General features: G+C 41.3%; 1 protein-coding gene across 1 annotated transcript in view; it reads left to right on the top strand.

Moving 5' to 3' along the window:
* The first annotated feature begins 1,287 nt into the window (after positions 1-1,287).
* The window catches only part of SLC35B1 (solute carrier family 35 member B1), a 46,211-nt gene continuing 30,743 nt past the window's right edge, over positions 1,288-16,755 (top strand). Inside the window, exons 1-5 of the mRNA XM_088443585.1 lie at positions 1,288-1,732; positions 5,967-6,070; positions 7,374-7,507; positions 10,407-10,437; positions 11,929-12,089. Of these exons, the coding sequence (XP_088299711.1) occupies positions 1,566-1,732; positions 5,967-6,070; positions 7,374-7,507; positions 10,407-10,437; positions 11,929-12,089 (597 nt within the window). The 5' untranslated portion in view covers positions 1,288-1,565. The remainder of the gene's footprint in view (positions 1,733-5,966; positions 6,071-7,373; positions 7,508-10,406; positions 10,438-11,928; positions 12,090-16,755) is intronic.

Here is a 16,755-nt window from a genome sequence, read left to right as displayed (position 1 = left end):
AGAGGAAAAGGAGCAGGGAACAGGTGATAAGATTTTAATTTTGAAGCAGATTTATTTTCTTTCCTGTTTCGTAGTGAGCAAAATATAAACTACTGTCTATGCTCCCTATTAATCCCATGAAGATTTTCTTTTACTTTACATAAATATAGCTTAAATACTTTATGACCAGTATATTATGTAGTTAGATATATTTTAAGATTTGTAGATGTGTTCGCAAAATAACTATAACTTTTACAAATTAGGGTATCAGAGCGATTTATATTCTTATAAGGCACTCTTTCAATAGCATTTTAGAATAGTATTTTAGCATAATAAACAAACAGCAGGAAAAAAAATGTTTTTCCATGATTAAATGCATAACAATACTCAATCAATTAATATGACCCTAGAAATATGTTCGTCCGTTGTTTTTTTTTTTCTAAAGATGGTGGCAGGCAGTGATCAGCATATATACAAGACACACTACTCAGCTCTCTATTAAATACTGTGAAATGACCGTTCATAACTACCACTGCCCATCACTCTGGAGTTCCACCTCATCATTTTTATGCATTGTGAAAACATAACATATATAACAAAACACAATACTTGTGTACTTTACAGACTCTTGCAGAGATAACCCAATGAATGTTTTCAATGGTACTTGTGTACTTCACGTACACAAACAACAAAAGTTGTCTGCATCTAAAGAAGTGCTACGCTCGCCACAAGGTCATATTCCCCCACTATGCCCACTTGGAGGTAGGGAATGACACTGGACACTGACTGATGACGTCAGGGTCCTCTTCATGAAGGGGATTTAGTCATTACCATGATTGATGATAATAATAATTGTAGAACACTTGGGTTCTCTCTGCAATGAGTCTGTAAAGTACAAGTACCCAAAACACATACTTAAAGCCTTAAAGTAGACGAGCCACCAGCCAGGATGCAATGCAAACAAATAAATAACATTTAATAGGGATAACAAAGCATACATCACAAACCCTACAAAACAGCATCACACACCAACAAGGGTGGATTATAATTGTCGGCGAAGGGTGCGAATTGCCATTCCAACGCCGGCAACGGCAGCCTGTCCCGCACCCTTCGCCCAGCCGGCTAATTCATTTGTACAAAAGGGCGACGGCGGCTGCTGTGCAGATGAGTAGGAAGGCATGGCTGGGAGGCGAGGGAGGCATGGCAGGCAGGCAGTCACACAGAGCAGGAAATAAAGCACTTCAAGTTCTGGGCTGCTGCAGCGCTTCTTCTTCTAACTCTCACTCTCTGAGTTACTGTAGCGCCTCCCCTCTGGTCATGTGACCGGACGTCTGTGAGGGCTAGCGTGGCCATCTCTGATCATACACAGCACAGCAAGCAGCAGCCGGATAGAGCAGCTACCGTGGGCCGCAGTGAATGGATGACAGTGACTCCTCCCAGCCATGAATCCGGGGTCCTGTAGCCCAGGCTGACTTGGCAGCCACCTGTGCCTATTAGCCAATCTGTCTTGTTGTTTGCTCTATCCTGGCAGTGCAGCGGGCAGCCCGGATCAGGGTCCTTCTTGGGCCTCGTCACGCCTGCTGTGTATGAGGTCCCCGGCAGCAGAACGAGAGATACGGCTGGATGTGCCGGTGACAGCAGGAGGGGAGATGGCCACTGGAGGAGTGCTGGGTCCCGGGGGGCTGCGGCTCCTGGTCTGCTTCCTGGGGGTCTTTGTATGTTACTTCTACTATGGGATCTTACAGGAGACTATGTGAGTATCATCTCTGCAGCTGCTCAGTGTATTGTTTTACACACTGCTGTATGTGGGAACATATGTCTGCACAGCACCCATACAGCTGCTGTACATTATTATACAGCTACACTCACATCGTATTATACAGCTACCCTGTCACACCGCTATATTATTATACTGCTATATTATTATACTGCTATCCTGTAACACTACTATATTATACTGCTATCCTGTCACACTGCTATATTATTATACAGCTATCCTGTCACACTGCTATATTATATTATACAGCTATCCTGTCACACTGCTATATTATTATACAGCTACCTTGTCACACTGCTATATTATTATACAGCTACCTTGTCACACTGCTATATTATTATACAGCTACCTTGTCACACTGCTATTTTATTATACTGCTACCCTGTCACACTGCTGTATAATTATACTGCTACACTCACATCGTACCCTGTCACACTTATATTATTATACAGCTACCCTGTCACACTCCTATAATATTATACAACTACCCTGTCACACTGCTATATTATTATACTGCTACCCTGTCACACTGCTATATTGTTATACTGCTACACTCATATCTTATTATACAGCTACCCTGTCACATTGTTATATTATTATACTGCTACACTCACATCGTACTATACAGCTACCCTGTTACACTGCTATATTATTATACAGCTACTTTGTCACACTACTATATTATTACACTGCTACCCTGTCACACTGCTATATTATTACACAGCTATATTATTACACTGCTACCCTGTCACACTGCTATATTATTACACTGCTACCCTGTCACACTGCTATATTATTACACTGCTATATTATTATACTGCTACCCTGTCACACTGCTATATTATTATACTGCTACCCTGTCACACTGCTGTATAATTATACTGCTACACTCACATCGTACCCTGTCACACTTATATTATTATACAGCTACCCTGTCACACTCCTATAATATTATACAACTACCCTGTCACACTGCTATATTATTATACTGCTACCCTGTCACACTGCTATATTGTTATACTGCTACACTCATATCTTATTATACAGCTACCCTGTCACATTGTTATATTATTATACTGCTACACTCACATCGTACTATACAGCTACCCTGTTACACTGCTATATTATTATACAGCTACTTTGTCACACTACTATATTATTACACTGCTACCCTGTCACACTGCTATATTATTACACAGCTATATTATTACACTGCTACCCTGTCACACTGCTATATTATTACACTGCTACCCTGTCACACTGCTATATTATTACACTGCTATATTATTATACTGCTACCCTGTCACACTGCTATATTATTATACTGCTACCCTGTCACACTGCTATATTATTACACTGCTACCCTGTCACACTGCTATATTATTGCACTGCTACACTCACATCGTATTATACAGCTATCCTGTCACACTGCTATATTATTATACTGCTATCCTGTCAAACTGCTATATTATTATACAGCTACCTTGTCACACTGCTATATTATTATACAGCTACCTTGTCACACTGCTATATTATTATACTGCTACCCTGTCACACTGCAGTATAATTATACTGCTACACTCACATCGTACCCTGTCACACTTATATTATTATACAGCTACCCTGTCACACTGCTATATTATTATACAACTACCCTGTCACATTGTTATACTGCTACACTCACATCGTACTATACAGCTACCCTGTCACACCGCTATATTATTATACTGCTATATTATTATACTGCTATCCTGTAACACTACTATATTATACTGCTATCCTGTCACACTGCTATATTATTATACAGCTATCCTGTCACACTGCTATATTATATTATACAGCTATCCTGTCACACTGCTATATTATTATACAGCTACCTTGTCACACTGCTATATTATTATACAGCTACCTTGTCACACTGCTATATTATTATACAGCTACCTTGTCACACTGCTATTTTATTATACTGCTACCCTGTCACACTGCTGTATAATTATACTGCTACACTCACATCGTACCCTGTCACACTTATATTATTATACAGCTACCCTGTCACACTCCTATAATATTATACAACTACCCTGTCACACTGCTATATTATTATACTGCTACCCTGTCACACTGCTATATTGTTATACTGCTACACTCATATCTTATTATACAGCTACCCTGTCACATTGTTATATTATTATACTGCTACACTCACATCGTACTATACAGCTACCCTGTTACACTGCTATATTATTATACAGCTACTTTGTCACACTACTATATTATTACACTGCTACCCTGTCACACTGCTATATTATTACACAGCTATATTATTACACTGCTACCCTGTCACACTGCTATATTATTACACTGCTACCCTGTCACACTGCTATATTATTACACTGCTATATTATTATACTGCTACCCTGTCACACTGCTATATTATTATACTGCTACCCTGTCACACTGCTGTATAATTATACTGCTACACTCACATCGTACCCTGTCACACTTATATTATTATACAGCTACCCTGTCACACTCCTATAATATTATACAACTACCCTGTCACACTGCTATATTATTATACTGCTACCCTGTCACACTGCTATATTGTTATACTGCTACACTCATATCTTATTATACAGCTACCCTGTCACATTGTTATATTATTATACTGCTACACTCACATCGTACTATACAGCTACCCTGTTACACTGCTATATTATTATACAGCTACTTTGTCACACTACTATATTATTACACTGCTACCCTGTCACACTGCTATATTATTACACAGCTATATTATTACACTGCTACCCTGTCACACTGCTATATTATTACACTGCTACCCTGTCACACTGCTATATTATTACACTGCTATATTATTATACTGCTACCCTGTCACACTGCTATATTATTATACTGCTACCCTGTCACACTGCTATATTATTACACTGCTACCCTGTCACACTGCTATATTATTGCACTGCTACACTCACATCGTATTATACAGCTATCCTGTCACACTGCTATATTATTATACTGCTATCCTGTCAAACTGCTATATTATTATACAGCTACCTTGTCACACTGCTATATTATTATACAGCTACCTTGTCACACTGCTATATTATTATACTGCTACCCTGTCACACTGCAGTATAATTATACTGCTACACTCACATCGTACCCTGTCACACTTATATTATTATACAGCTACCCTGTCACACTGCTATATTATTATACAACTACCCTGTCACATTGTTATACTGCTACACTCACATCGTACTATACAGCTACCCTGTCACACTTATATTATTATATAGCTACCCTGTCACACTGCTATATTATTATACAGCTACTTTGTCACACTGCTATATTGTTATACTGCTACCCTGTCACACTGCTATATTGTTATACTGCTACCCTGTCACACTGCTATATTATTATACTGCTACCCTGTCACACTGCTATATTATTATACTGCTACCCTGTCACACTGCTATATTATTATACAGCTACCCTGTCACACTGCTATATTATTATACTACTACACTCCCATCGTATTATACTGCTACCCTGTCACACTGCTATATTATTATACTGCTACCCTGTCACACCGCTATATTATTATACAGTTATACCCTCACACAGCTATATTTTTATACTGTTACTGTCACACAGCTATATTATCATGCAGCCTCACTGTCACACTGCTATATTATTATACAGTTATACCCTCACACAGCTATATTTTTATACTGTTACTGTCACACAGCTATATTATCATGCAGCCTCACTGTCACACAGCTATATTATCAGTTGGTCTTCCAGTAAGAAAGTCTGCACCTGTTGCTTTGTATACACTTTCAACTATATATGCAGAACACATACTGTGCATGGTATCACAGGTGCACTGATATATTTAGCTACATATGAACTCAATAGGAATGCAACACAGATTATTTAAGAAATGACCATAGAAACCTGTATTTATCACATATCTGAACCATTTAAGAATGTTATTTATGTTTTATTGTATCAGTTATAGGCAATCTGTGGTGGCTTTGTAATGGTTGTGGAATTACATGCTTCAGCATGCTATGGTAGCTTTTTCTACAACAATTGGCTACCATAGCAATTGAAAAAATTGCATAACTTGTATGTCATAATTATGGAATGTGCATTCTAGTAAGACTTTGGTTCTGTTTTGTAGAACACGAGGGACATATGGCGAGGGGGAAAACAAGGAGACGTTTCGATTTGCACTGTCACTGGTATTTGTTCAGTGTATCGTTAATGCTGTATTTGCCAAGTTTTGTAAGTATCATTTGGCTGAAAGATAATTATATCTGTAAGCTAAGATACAGTGTATATTACTGATCACCCCTCACGGTTCATAGAGATAGGCTCAAGATCGACTTTTGACAAGCGCAAAAATTGTGATGGCTTAACGACTGGGTCAGAGCATCCGGCAGGTCTTGTGGGGGTGTTCCCAGAATGCAGTGGTTAGTACCTACCTAAAATTGCCCAAGAAGGGACTACCGGTGAACCGGAGACAGGGTCCTGGGTGCCCAAGGCTTATTGATGCGCACTGGGAGCAAAGGCTAGTCTTTCTGGTCCTATCCCACAGAAGAGCTACTGTAGCAAAATTTGGTAATGATAGAAAGGTGTCAGACCACACAGTGCTTGCTGGATGTGGGGCTGTGTAGCTGCAGACTGGTCAGATTGCCCATGCTGACCCCTGTCCACCGCCAAAGCACCTACAATGAGCACATGAGTGTCAGAACTGGACCGGAGAGCTAATGAAGGAGATGGCTTGGTCTGATTAATCACTTATTTTACTTCATGTGGATGGCTGGGGGCATGTTTTTATTTACCTGGGAAAGAGATGGCACCAGGATGCACTATGGGAAGAAAGCAAGCTGGCAGAAAACCTGTGGGCAGTTTTCTGCTGGGAAACCTTGGGTCCTGGCATTCATGTGGATGTTAGTTTGACACATACCACCTACCTAAACATTGTTGTAGACCAAGTGCACCCCTTCATGGCAACGGTATTTCCTGATGGCAGTGGCCTTTTTCAGCAGGATAATGCATCCTGCAACACTACAAAAAATGTTCAAGGATGGTTGGAGGAACATGACAAAGAGTTCAAGGTGTTCATTTGGCCTCCAAATTCCCCAGATCTCGATCTGATCGAGCATCAGTGGGATGTGCGGGAAACATAAGTCAGTGCCATGGAGGTCCCACTTCGCAACTTAGGGGATTTAAAGGATCTGCTGCCAACGTCTTGGTGCCAGATACCACATGACACTGCATGTGACACAGACTTCAGTGGGCTTGTGAAATCCATGCCTGTTCAGATCTGTTTTGGTGGCACGAGGGGGACCTACACAATATTAGGCAGGCGGTTTTAATGTTATGGCTGATGGGTGTACATTTAGCCATTCAGCATTGTTGTCTGTTTCTTGCTCTGCTTAGTGAGTTATTCTTGTTTATTAGAGGGAGGGGGCGATAGAAGTTTGTAGCAACATGCCCACTACCCTTCTGGGTCAGTTAAATGTAAAGCATATTATTAATGACTAGCAGCATTGCCCTAAAACAAACCATTGTATCTTTACAGTGATCAGTGTCTTCGATACAAAGGGAAAGGCAGACCGCACACAGAGCTGGCTCTATGCGGCCTGTTCACTATCCTACGTAGGAGCCATGGTGTCCAGTAACTCAGCACTCCAGTATGTCAACTACCCCACACAGGTGAGACCAAGCTTATTCCCCCATTTATTTATTTTTCCCATGTAATTGAATGCCCATGCAAATTCATGTATACTGCTTACTTATTTCAACGATAAACGCTCAAACGGAACTATTGGTGGTAACATTGTTTTCCTTTATTGATATATGGTTGTTGAAGTGCTATCACCCTGGATGTGTCTATTAATAATTGCAGTTAAAGTATAGTGCATGGGGATTTTGTACATGTAAGTTGCTGTATATTGTTAATGATGATGGAGAAGAAGTAATGTATATAGAGCATATTTTATTTAAATGAGTTACAGTGCTATCTATTAATCTGTGTATCTTGTTGGTGTCAGGTGATCTCCTGTAAGGAAGATCACCTGACACCAACTTTCAAAACATAGACACCATAATGTTGACAGGTGCAATATTTAATTAACCAGAATGTTGACATGGACTATATGCGGTATGTAGACAGTCAAAATGTCAACAGGGTTCCCAGATAAAATGTACATACAGTTAAAATGTTGACATTCAAATTATAGACAAACTCAAAAGGTCGACAACCAAAATGTAGACACAGTATATTCCAATAGTAGCATCAGCCTGATTGCAATTAGCATGCCAACAGTAGTATCAGCCTGATGCTTTAAATAATGTTGGAAGGTTGCATGAACATTAAATCCATGTTCAATTTATTTTATTAAGATAAGATAAAAATCTGACCATAGCCGTTTACATTTCGGACAAAGCCTACACTATTTGCCGCCTATTATATTTTGGTTGTGGCAAAAAAATAAATCTTTCAGCAGGGCATGCTGGCCTATGTGGTTGCTCAGCTGCTCTCAGTGGGACACTGTGGCAGTCCAGATCCTATGGAACTACACATGCAAGACTGCCCTCTGTGGCAAGGCATGCTGGCCTTTATGGTTCCACAGTAGTTCATAACATACAGACAGTGGATATTCTAATTACAATTAGCATCTCTTATTATACAACTGTCATTTGCTAATTGCATTCATACTGTATGCTATTATTCCAACAGTTTCATTGCAATTAGCATATGGAGGGAAGTATCATCAGAGTTGCTACAGGCCAACTGTGTCTAATTTTGGTTTTCGACCTTTTGATTTGTCTATATTTGACTGTGGCATTTATTTTTTCATTGAGTGTTGACCTTATGTCCATATCAACATTTTGGTTTTTGACATTTTGACCATGTCAACATTATGACAGACATTTTGGTGTCAAACTTTTGATTGTCTATGTTTTGACCATCTAAATTTTGACTACATCCTGTAGAGAGTACCCTTTAGCTCTGTAATGGGGGGAGTAGGGTGGAATTCCTCAATCAAGCAGTCTACCGGTAGTGCGTGTTTGGATGCGTCAATTTGCGGGGTGCCGGTGCAGTCTGTGTGTCTGTTGCCCCAAAGTGAAGTTCTCTATGTTTTAGGAAATGAGCGCTAGTGTTCCTTGATCCTGGTCCGATCTGTGTGTCCTACATTTTTCCTCTTGGCACAGGATGCCTTATCTCCACTTTCTTAGGAGTTCTAGTGAGCCTGATTAATGTGGTGTAACTTGGTCAGACATGGCTACCCTCCATTCTAGGGCACGAGCTTACACCTGATGACGCTGTGCGGCAATGCAGTTTGTGCCGGGTGATGTTGCCCTTAGTTGAAACACTTGGATACCTTGTACCGTCTCACCGGCTCCTGCCTCTGTCTTTGTGCTGTTGGTTTTCGAGGTTGCCTTCTGTGGTGCTGTGAGCAGCCTGTCCAGTCAATATCATTCGTTTTCTGTCTTGTGAGTCTCTCCTGTCTTGTCTTTCCAGCTTCTGCCAGCAGCTGCAGACTGGATGTTTGATTTAAAGGTGGTTTCGGGTAGTGCTGCCACGTAGTGCTTGGCCACTGGCCAGTATGATGCTGTTTTTTGGTTTTTTTTTTTGAGTCTAACAATTTGTTTCGGTTTTGAGCCTTTTTCACTTCCTAAACACCTTCCCTTATTAATGGGTGGTAACTGATCTTCATAGAAACCAGTTGTATGTCTGATGGTGTTGGGTACAGGATCCTGGAGGTCAGAATACCGACGGCGGCATCCCGGTGGTCAGAGTACCGACAGTAGAAATCCCAACAGGATTTGGCAAATATCTTAAGCGTAAGCCACCTTTCCTGCAGCCTCAACCTAACCCTCCCCGCAGCCTAACCCTCTTCCCCACCCCCAACAGCCTAACCGTCCCCCTAGTTCCTAACCCTTACCATTGGGATGTCAGTGGTCAGGCTTCTGAAGCCAGCTACATCCCATCTGTTCAGTCATTTCTCTTGAAGAACGTAGATGAAAAAGTGTATTTTAGGTGTAATATTTTTATTTAATGGGTAAAAATGGTGCACGCATTTATAAGCAGGTTTGTACCAAGAAGGAAAAATGCATGCATTTCTAAGAAATAAAAAAAAAAAAAACTGCACATCTGGTTAAATTAAAGGATCAATTCCAAACTAACACACACACACACACTCGTATAATTAGAATTGCTTTTGTACATAATTTAAAAATGGATATCAAACTGTTTGTGTGGATATTGATGCTTCAAATACAGTAGATTGTAAGCTCCTAGGAGCAGGGTCCTCCTCCCTAGTGTCCCACAGCCCTGTTCTCAAGCACTTCTATGACAGCCTTCACCTTTCCAGCTGTATTGTGTATGGAGAATTGTGTTGCTATTTGTTACTTGTGCTCTGTTTATATTTTGGTTACTGTATTGTAATGTTCTGTGCACCCTGTACTGTATGTACAGCGCTGCGGACCACTTGTGGTGCGCTATAAATAAAATGTAATAATAATAATGCAGAATGGTTTTTCATAGCCATGGGCAAGCAAAGTCCACTTTGAAATGTTTATTTTAATTGTGTGCTTTATTTTGTAGGTGTTGGGGAAATCCTGTAAACCCATCCCAGGTGAGGTGATCAGCCATATATGCCCCGTACATCAGCATTTAATTGGGGCAATTCTGCATTTTATAGATCTTGTTTTAAAAAAATCTGCAATGTATGGGGTTCACAGATTCAAACCAAAAAGTGATTGGAATTGGTGAATCAGGTTGTTCAACATGTTGGATTTCACATACCAATTGTGGCTATAGATTGCTACTGTATGGTAACAATCAGCTGATTTGCAAGGCCGCTGGAATCCCGACAAGTGACTTAAGATAGGTGTCGAAGTTCCGACACCTATCTTAATCCTGACGCTGGAATTTAGGAGGACGCATGCTTTAGGCCGGGGCGCCCTTAGTGATAGCCACGGGGCGGGATGGTTAGGTTTAGGCAAGTTAGCATTTGGGGGAGGGGTAGGGTCAGTCATCACTGGGGGGGGGGGGGGGTTAGGGTTAGACACTAAGGGGGGAGGGTTAGGTTTAAGCACAAAGGGGGGAACTGTAGGTTTAGACACTAACAGGGAGGGTTAGGGTGCATGATGGGGAGGGTTAGGGTTAGGCTACAAGAAGGGGAGAAAGAGGGAAGGTAGGTATCCTTACCCAACCCCTGTCCGGATACCAACCACCGGGATGCCGCTGTCGGTATTGTGACAGGAGGCATCCCAACAGCCATCATAACATACCCATTCCTATTTGCAGCCCGTTAATAAAAAAGTGAAATGATGACCTTTTCAAGATAGGCAGATCTGTCGTTCCTGAAAATTATCTGCGAATCGCTGAAAAATATTTATAATGTAGGCGCAGATCGGAGGATTGGGAAATCTTTAAATTGGGGAAAAATCGCAGAAATGTGTAAATCGTTTGTTCTTGTGATTGCTGATGTATGGGCCCCTTATCTTGCTTGCTGCAGTGCTAATTGTCCATTAGATGGCTATTAACAATTAGCTTATTATTATGTAGTCAAACAAGCAATATTAGTTGTTATGAAGGGAAAAAAAACATTAGTTTTAGTGAGGCTATTTAGCATTTGTTTTTTTAATGGAAATTAACATCCAGACATTGCAGCTTCTAATGCTTGCTTAAATTCACTTTTTAAATAAGTACAACCCCTCAGGACATATAGTATGATTATAATTAAGAATTTTTTTTCTGAGCATGTTCAGACCTCCAGTGTCATATTGTTCTGCATGAATGTATAATATTACAATAACAGGTCATTACTACATGCACAATTATTATTAGTAGAGTTGAAATGGGAACTCCTTAGCTTTGAGTCGATTTTAGTGTTTTAAGATAATATAGAATACTTACTGTAGTCATGCCGTCTTTGCACTGTGGTTTCCTGATGTGTCTGATTCAAAGTTTATCTTATTGCTTGTCAATATCAGATAGTGCTGTAGTCATTACCTTCCTCTTTTATGCAAATGAAAGGTATACCTGTAAAAATGTATATGGAATAGTTTTTTTTTTTTCTTATGCGAGATATTGATTACTTCACCTTTTTGTGTTCCCTCAGTTATGCTCCTAGGAGTTACCATTCTCCGGAAGAAATACCCATTGACCAAGTATCTGTGTGTACTGCTCATAGTGCTGGGAGTAGCCCTGTTTATGTACAAACCCAAGAACTCCAGTTCCACCGCAGATGATCACATATTTGGCTATGGAGAGCTATTGCTGGTACTGGTTTAATACACATTTTATAGCTTTTGAGTTAAGTATAGTGGTTGCTTTGAGAATTTCCTTTCCACCTAAGGCTTGATGTAATATGTACAAGACAGGAAGGATCATAGTTTTTCTGTTACTCCCACTCCGAGCTGCATATGTGAGGCGTGCTAACATAGAGGATGGGGGACTATGGACAGGACTGCTGAAGTATTTATTCAATGTGCTGGTTGCTGGTCTCTCTCCCAAGCAATAGTGTGTGCAGAGTGGGTTTTTTCTTTTTTTTTTGGCACTAGCCTATATTTATAAATTAATGTCTCCCTGGTTAGATATCCTGCCTTAGTTTGGAATGTGATCATATTGCTGCCTAAAAGTCCACTAGACATGGCATCATAAGGAACACAGCTGTAAATTATGGAATCGGTATGAAATACCGCCGGCCGGCAGCGGCAGCCCGACAGATGAACAGACCCCGGCAGCGGCAGCCCGACAGCGCTGGAAATCCCGATCATCCTCAGGTAAGTAATAACTAACCTAACCCTCCTTAGGGGTGCCTAACCCTAACCTCCCCCCCAAGTGCCTAACCCTAATCCCCCCTGTAAGTGCTTAACCCTAACCCCCCCTTCCCTGCTGCCTAACCCTAAGTCCCCCGGGGGGGTGCCAAACCTTATATCCCCCCCGGGGGTACCTAACCCTCCCTGGATGGTGCCTAACCCTAAGTCCCCCCCCCGGGTGCGCTAAACCTAACCCTCCCGCCCCGCAGCTGTCCTCTTGCGGCGCCCGGCATTCCTTCGATCGGGATGCTGGGCGCCTGTCTCCCGGCGTCAGGAAAATGACAGGCGTCTAGATATAGACGCCGGTCATTTATCCCATGGCGGGATAAAGCAGTCGGGAAGCCGGCTGTCGGGTTCACGTCAGCCGGTTTCCCGATTGCATCCCGTAAATGACAGCAAGGGGGTCAGGCACTGTTATTTTTTGTTCCTGGCCAATAGATCTTTGTATACAGTGCTTAACATTGAGTGTAATGTATGGCTATGTGAGATATATTGTGATGTTTCAATAGTGAGACCATCAGGGATTTCCCTAGTGTAGGGAAGCCCATGGAGCTTCTAGTGAGAGCTGTCTCTGTTCTGCCTGTCTGTAAGTGCTGGTGGAGCCATTGTATACTCAGTATAGACAGTGGTGTTTGAAAGTTTGTGAACCCTTCAGAATTTTCTATATTTCTGCTGAAATTTGGCCTAAAACTACCTCCAGATTTTCCACAAATCCTGAACCAAATCAAACAAATGAGACAAAAAAATTACTGTTATGTTGGATTAAGGTTAGGACTTTGACTTGGCCATTCCAAAATGTAAAATGTATTCTTCTTTTAACCATTCTTTGGTCGAATGACTTGTGTGCTTTGGGTCATTGTCTTGCTGCATGACCAACGTTCTCTTCAGATGCAGCTCATGGACAGATGTCCTGACATTTTCCTTTAGAATATTCTGGTATAATTCAGAATTCATTGTCCCATCAATGATGGCAAGTATTCCTGGGACAGATGCAGCAAAATAGGCCCAAACCATCATACTACCACTCTGTGCTTAAAGTGGTCCTAGAGAAGTGATGTTACTCTCTCTCCCCCATTCCGCCGCAAAAAAGTATGTGGACTCAAAAAGGGGTGTGGTCACACAATAGTGCCCCCAATTCAAATTACGCAACAGAGTAGCACAATCTTATTTACATTACACCGCACATAGTGCCCCTGATTCACATTTCACCACATAGTAGTGTCCCTTATTCATGTTATAACACACGGTAATGCCCCTTTTACACAATGCCCCTAATACACATAATGCCCACAGTAGTAGTGCCCCTTATACAATGCCCACTGTAGTGGTATTGCCTCTTATGCAGTGCCCCCCAGTAGAAATGTCCCCATTGGTCGTGCCCTCTGTAGTAGTGCCACCAGTGGTAATGCCCCCATTAGTAGTGCCCCTTACACAAAAAATCCCACAATATTTGCCTTACATCATGACGTCTCTCCCATAGTGCACACTGTGGGAGCTGGAAGCTGGAGCTCTGGAGTGAACTCCAGCCTCCGGCTGCCGCTGTGGGGAAGGAGCCAGGCGCCCGCTGGTAACAAAATCTCAGCGGGTGCTCGTCATCTCCTTGCAGTACTGGGCTGACATCCTAGGTAAGGTGGGCCAGAGAAGGTGGAACTGGTTCCGTCTCCAAACGGAACTGACGGAATGCAGCTTCGCCACGTTCCGGCCTACTTTAACCCCTGCCACCACCACCCTGTTTCACAGATGGTATGAGGTTTTTATGCTGGAATGCAGTGTTCTCTGCATTCCGGTCCTCTTCTCCATGTAGGCATTCACCGTCTTTTGAAAATAAAAAAACGAAAAGTTCCAACCCACGAACTCAAGTACCATCCTGTAAGGACGTCCTGAGCGTTAATTGGCTGAGAGTGGTGAGCCTCCGCCTCTCTCAGCCAATGAACGGCTCCCACCATTGAAGTCAATGGTGGGAGCCGCAGGTTTTTCAGAAAACCGTGGATGCCTACATTGAGAAGAGGACCGGTCCAGGTTTTGTAGGTGCTTATGTGTGTGTAATAAACTTATACTGACACGGTGTGTGTTCCTTGTCTTTATTTTAACATTTCTTTACAGGTGAATTAGAGGTGCTAGCCGGCCCTTAATGCCCCGCATGCTGGTACTTGTGGTTGTCAAAGTACCAGCATGTGGGAGAAGCATGCTGGAACCCGCAGTTTTACTGTTAAAGACAATGTTTACACTTATATTTTTCCACACATTTTCAACCCGGAAACCCATCGCCCAGGGGTACCGGGGATACCCCCTGGCTATCAGCCTAGGCCCAGAGTGCCCTGGAGAGGGGAACCCCGTTATTCGGGGGGTCCCCAACTCCCCAGGGATCCCCGACCTGGGCTGACTAGCGGTCAGGGGTAATGCTTTGGCTGGGTGACCCGGTGATAGAGTTCCCTGGCTGTGGCATTACCCTCCCCCCCCCCCCTGGCTAGAAATAGCCAGGTGCTGGTTAAGGAAATTACAAGGGAACCCTACGCATTTTTTCCCCTGTATTTCCAGAACCAGGACTGGCTATGAAAAGTCTGCGGCTGGTTGTGCTTTTAGGGTGGGACCCCACGTCAATTTAAAAAAAAATAAAATAAACACTTAACAAGCTTTTTACACTGAGATACATACATGCATGCATACATCGGTGAAATGTATCTGTGTCAAATAGAACTACTCATGCTAAAATCGAAAAGTATGAAGCACTTCAATTCATTTCATTTGGGGATTTAAAGTTGTTTTACTTTCGTTTTGCCAATCGAATGTTAGTAAATGAAGGCATCCTATATTCTTCTATGGGAAAACATTGCTGTTTTGCAGAAATTCAGTTAGAAATTAAATTAATTTTTCTGTTCGATTTGACATTCAAATTGGGCTTTAGTAAATCTCCTCTAAGAACCAAAATCGAATGGAAAATCTAACAGAATCCAAAATCGAACTTTAGTAAATCAAACCCCTGGGGAGGGTAATAATGGTCTGGAATTTCCTCCATTTGTACACAATATGTCTGACTGTTTGGTGGAGTCCAAACTCTTTAGAGATGGTTTTGTAACCTTTTACAGTCTGATGAGCATGAACAACTCTTATTCTGAGGTCCTCCGTTATCTCCTTTGTTCGAGGCATGATACACTTCCACAAACTTGTTATGAACATCAGACTTAGATAGATCCCTGTTCATTTAAAAAGACAGATTGTCCACTCACACCTTATCGTCATCCCATAGATTGAAAATACCTGACTCAAATTTCACCTTCGAAATATCTACTAAACCTAAAGGTTCACATACGTTTGCCACTGACAGATATTCGACATTGGATCATTTTCCTCAAAAAAAAAAAATTAGCACATCTAATTTTTTTGTCTCATTTACTTGATTTGGTTCTCTTGATCTACTTTTGGGACCTGTGAGAAAATCTGAGGTAGTTTTAGGCCAAATTTCAGCAGAAATGTAGAAAATTCTTAAGGGTTAACAAACTTTCAAGCATCAATGTAGGTGCTGAGTGGGTACCTCAGATGGGATAACTTAGTTCAAGAAATTAATAAATCCCTTTATGATAGATATATATAAACCTGATTATTTTTTTTTATTTTTTTTTACTACTGATAAAAAAAAAGCAGGTTGTATGATAAAGAAGTGTGTAGTCTACATACATGGTGATTCACGGCAAACCATTATTTAAGAATCAGATGTATTAGCCCTAACGGTCATTAGTTATTAAAGAAAATGTATAAATCTTTCAAAGTATCGGTGGGCTCTACCTGCTGTTTAAGTTATTTTATAGTGAAGGGGTTGTAAAAGCCCACAATAACAGTATTTTCAATATTAAAGCTGCATACACACACAACCATTTTTTTGAACGATTATCATTAAACGATATCGTTTAACGATAATCGTTCGAAAAAATCGTTCACTTTCTGAGTCAAACGATGAACGATAATTGTTCATGCGCGTTCATGTTTGTAGTCTGCAGTTTGTAGTTCAGTCAGACTTGTCAACTCAACGATTTTCATTAAGGGAATATGCAAAAATCGTTTGTAGTTCAAAAATAATCGTTCATTACACTTAAAAAATCTGACAGATAATCTGACAGAAAATCGTTCAT

Source organism: Taudactylus pleione, unplaced genomic scaffold (assembly GCF_031769625.1).
Source record: "Taudactylus pleione unplaced genomic scaffold, aTauple2 ptg000331l, whole genome shotgun sequence".
Lineage (NCBI taxonomy): Eukaryota > Metazoa > Chordata > Amphibia > Anura > Myobatrachidae > Taudactylus > Taudactylus pleione.
The sequence above is the reverse complement of the archived record's forward strand: the minus strand, read 5'-3'. Positions and strand labels throughout refer to the sequence as shown.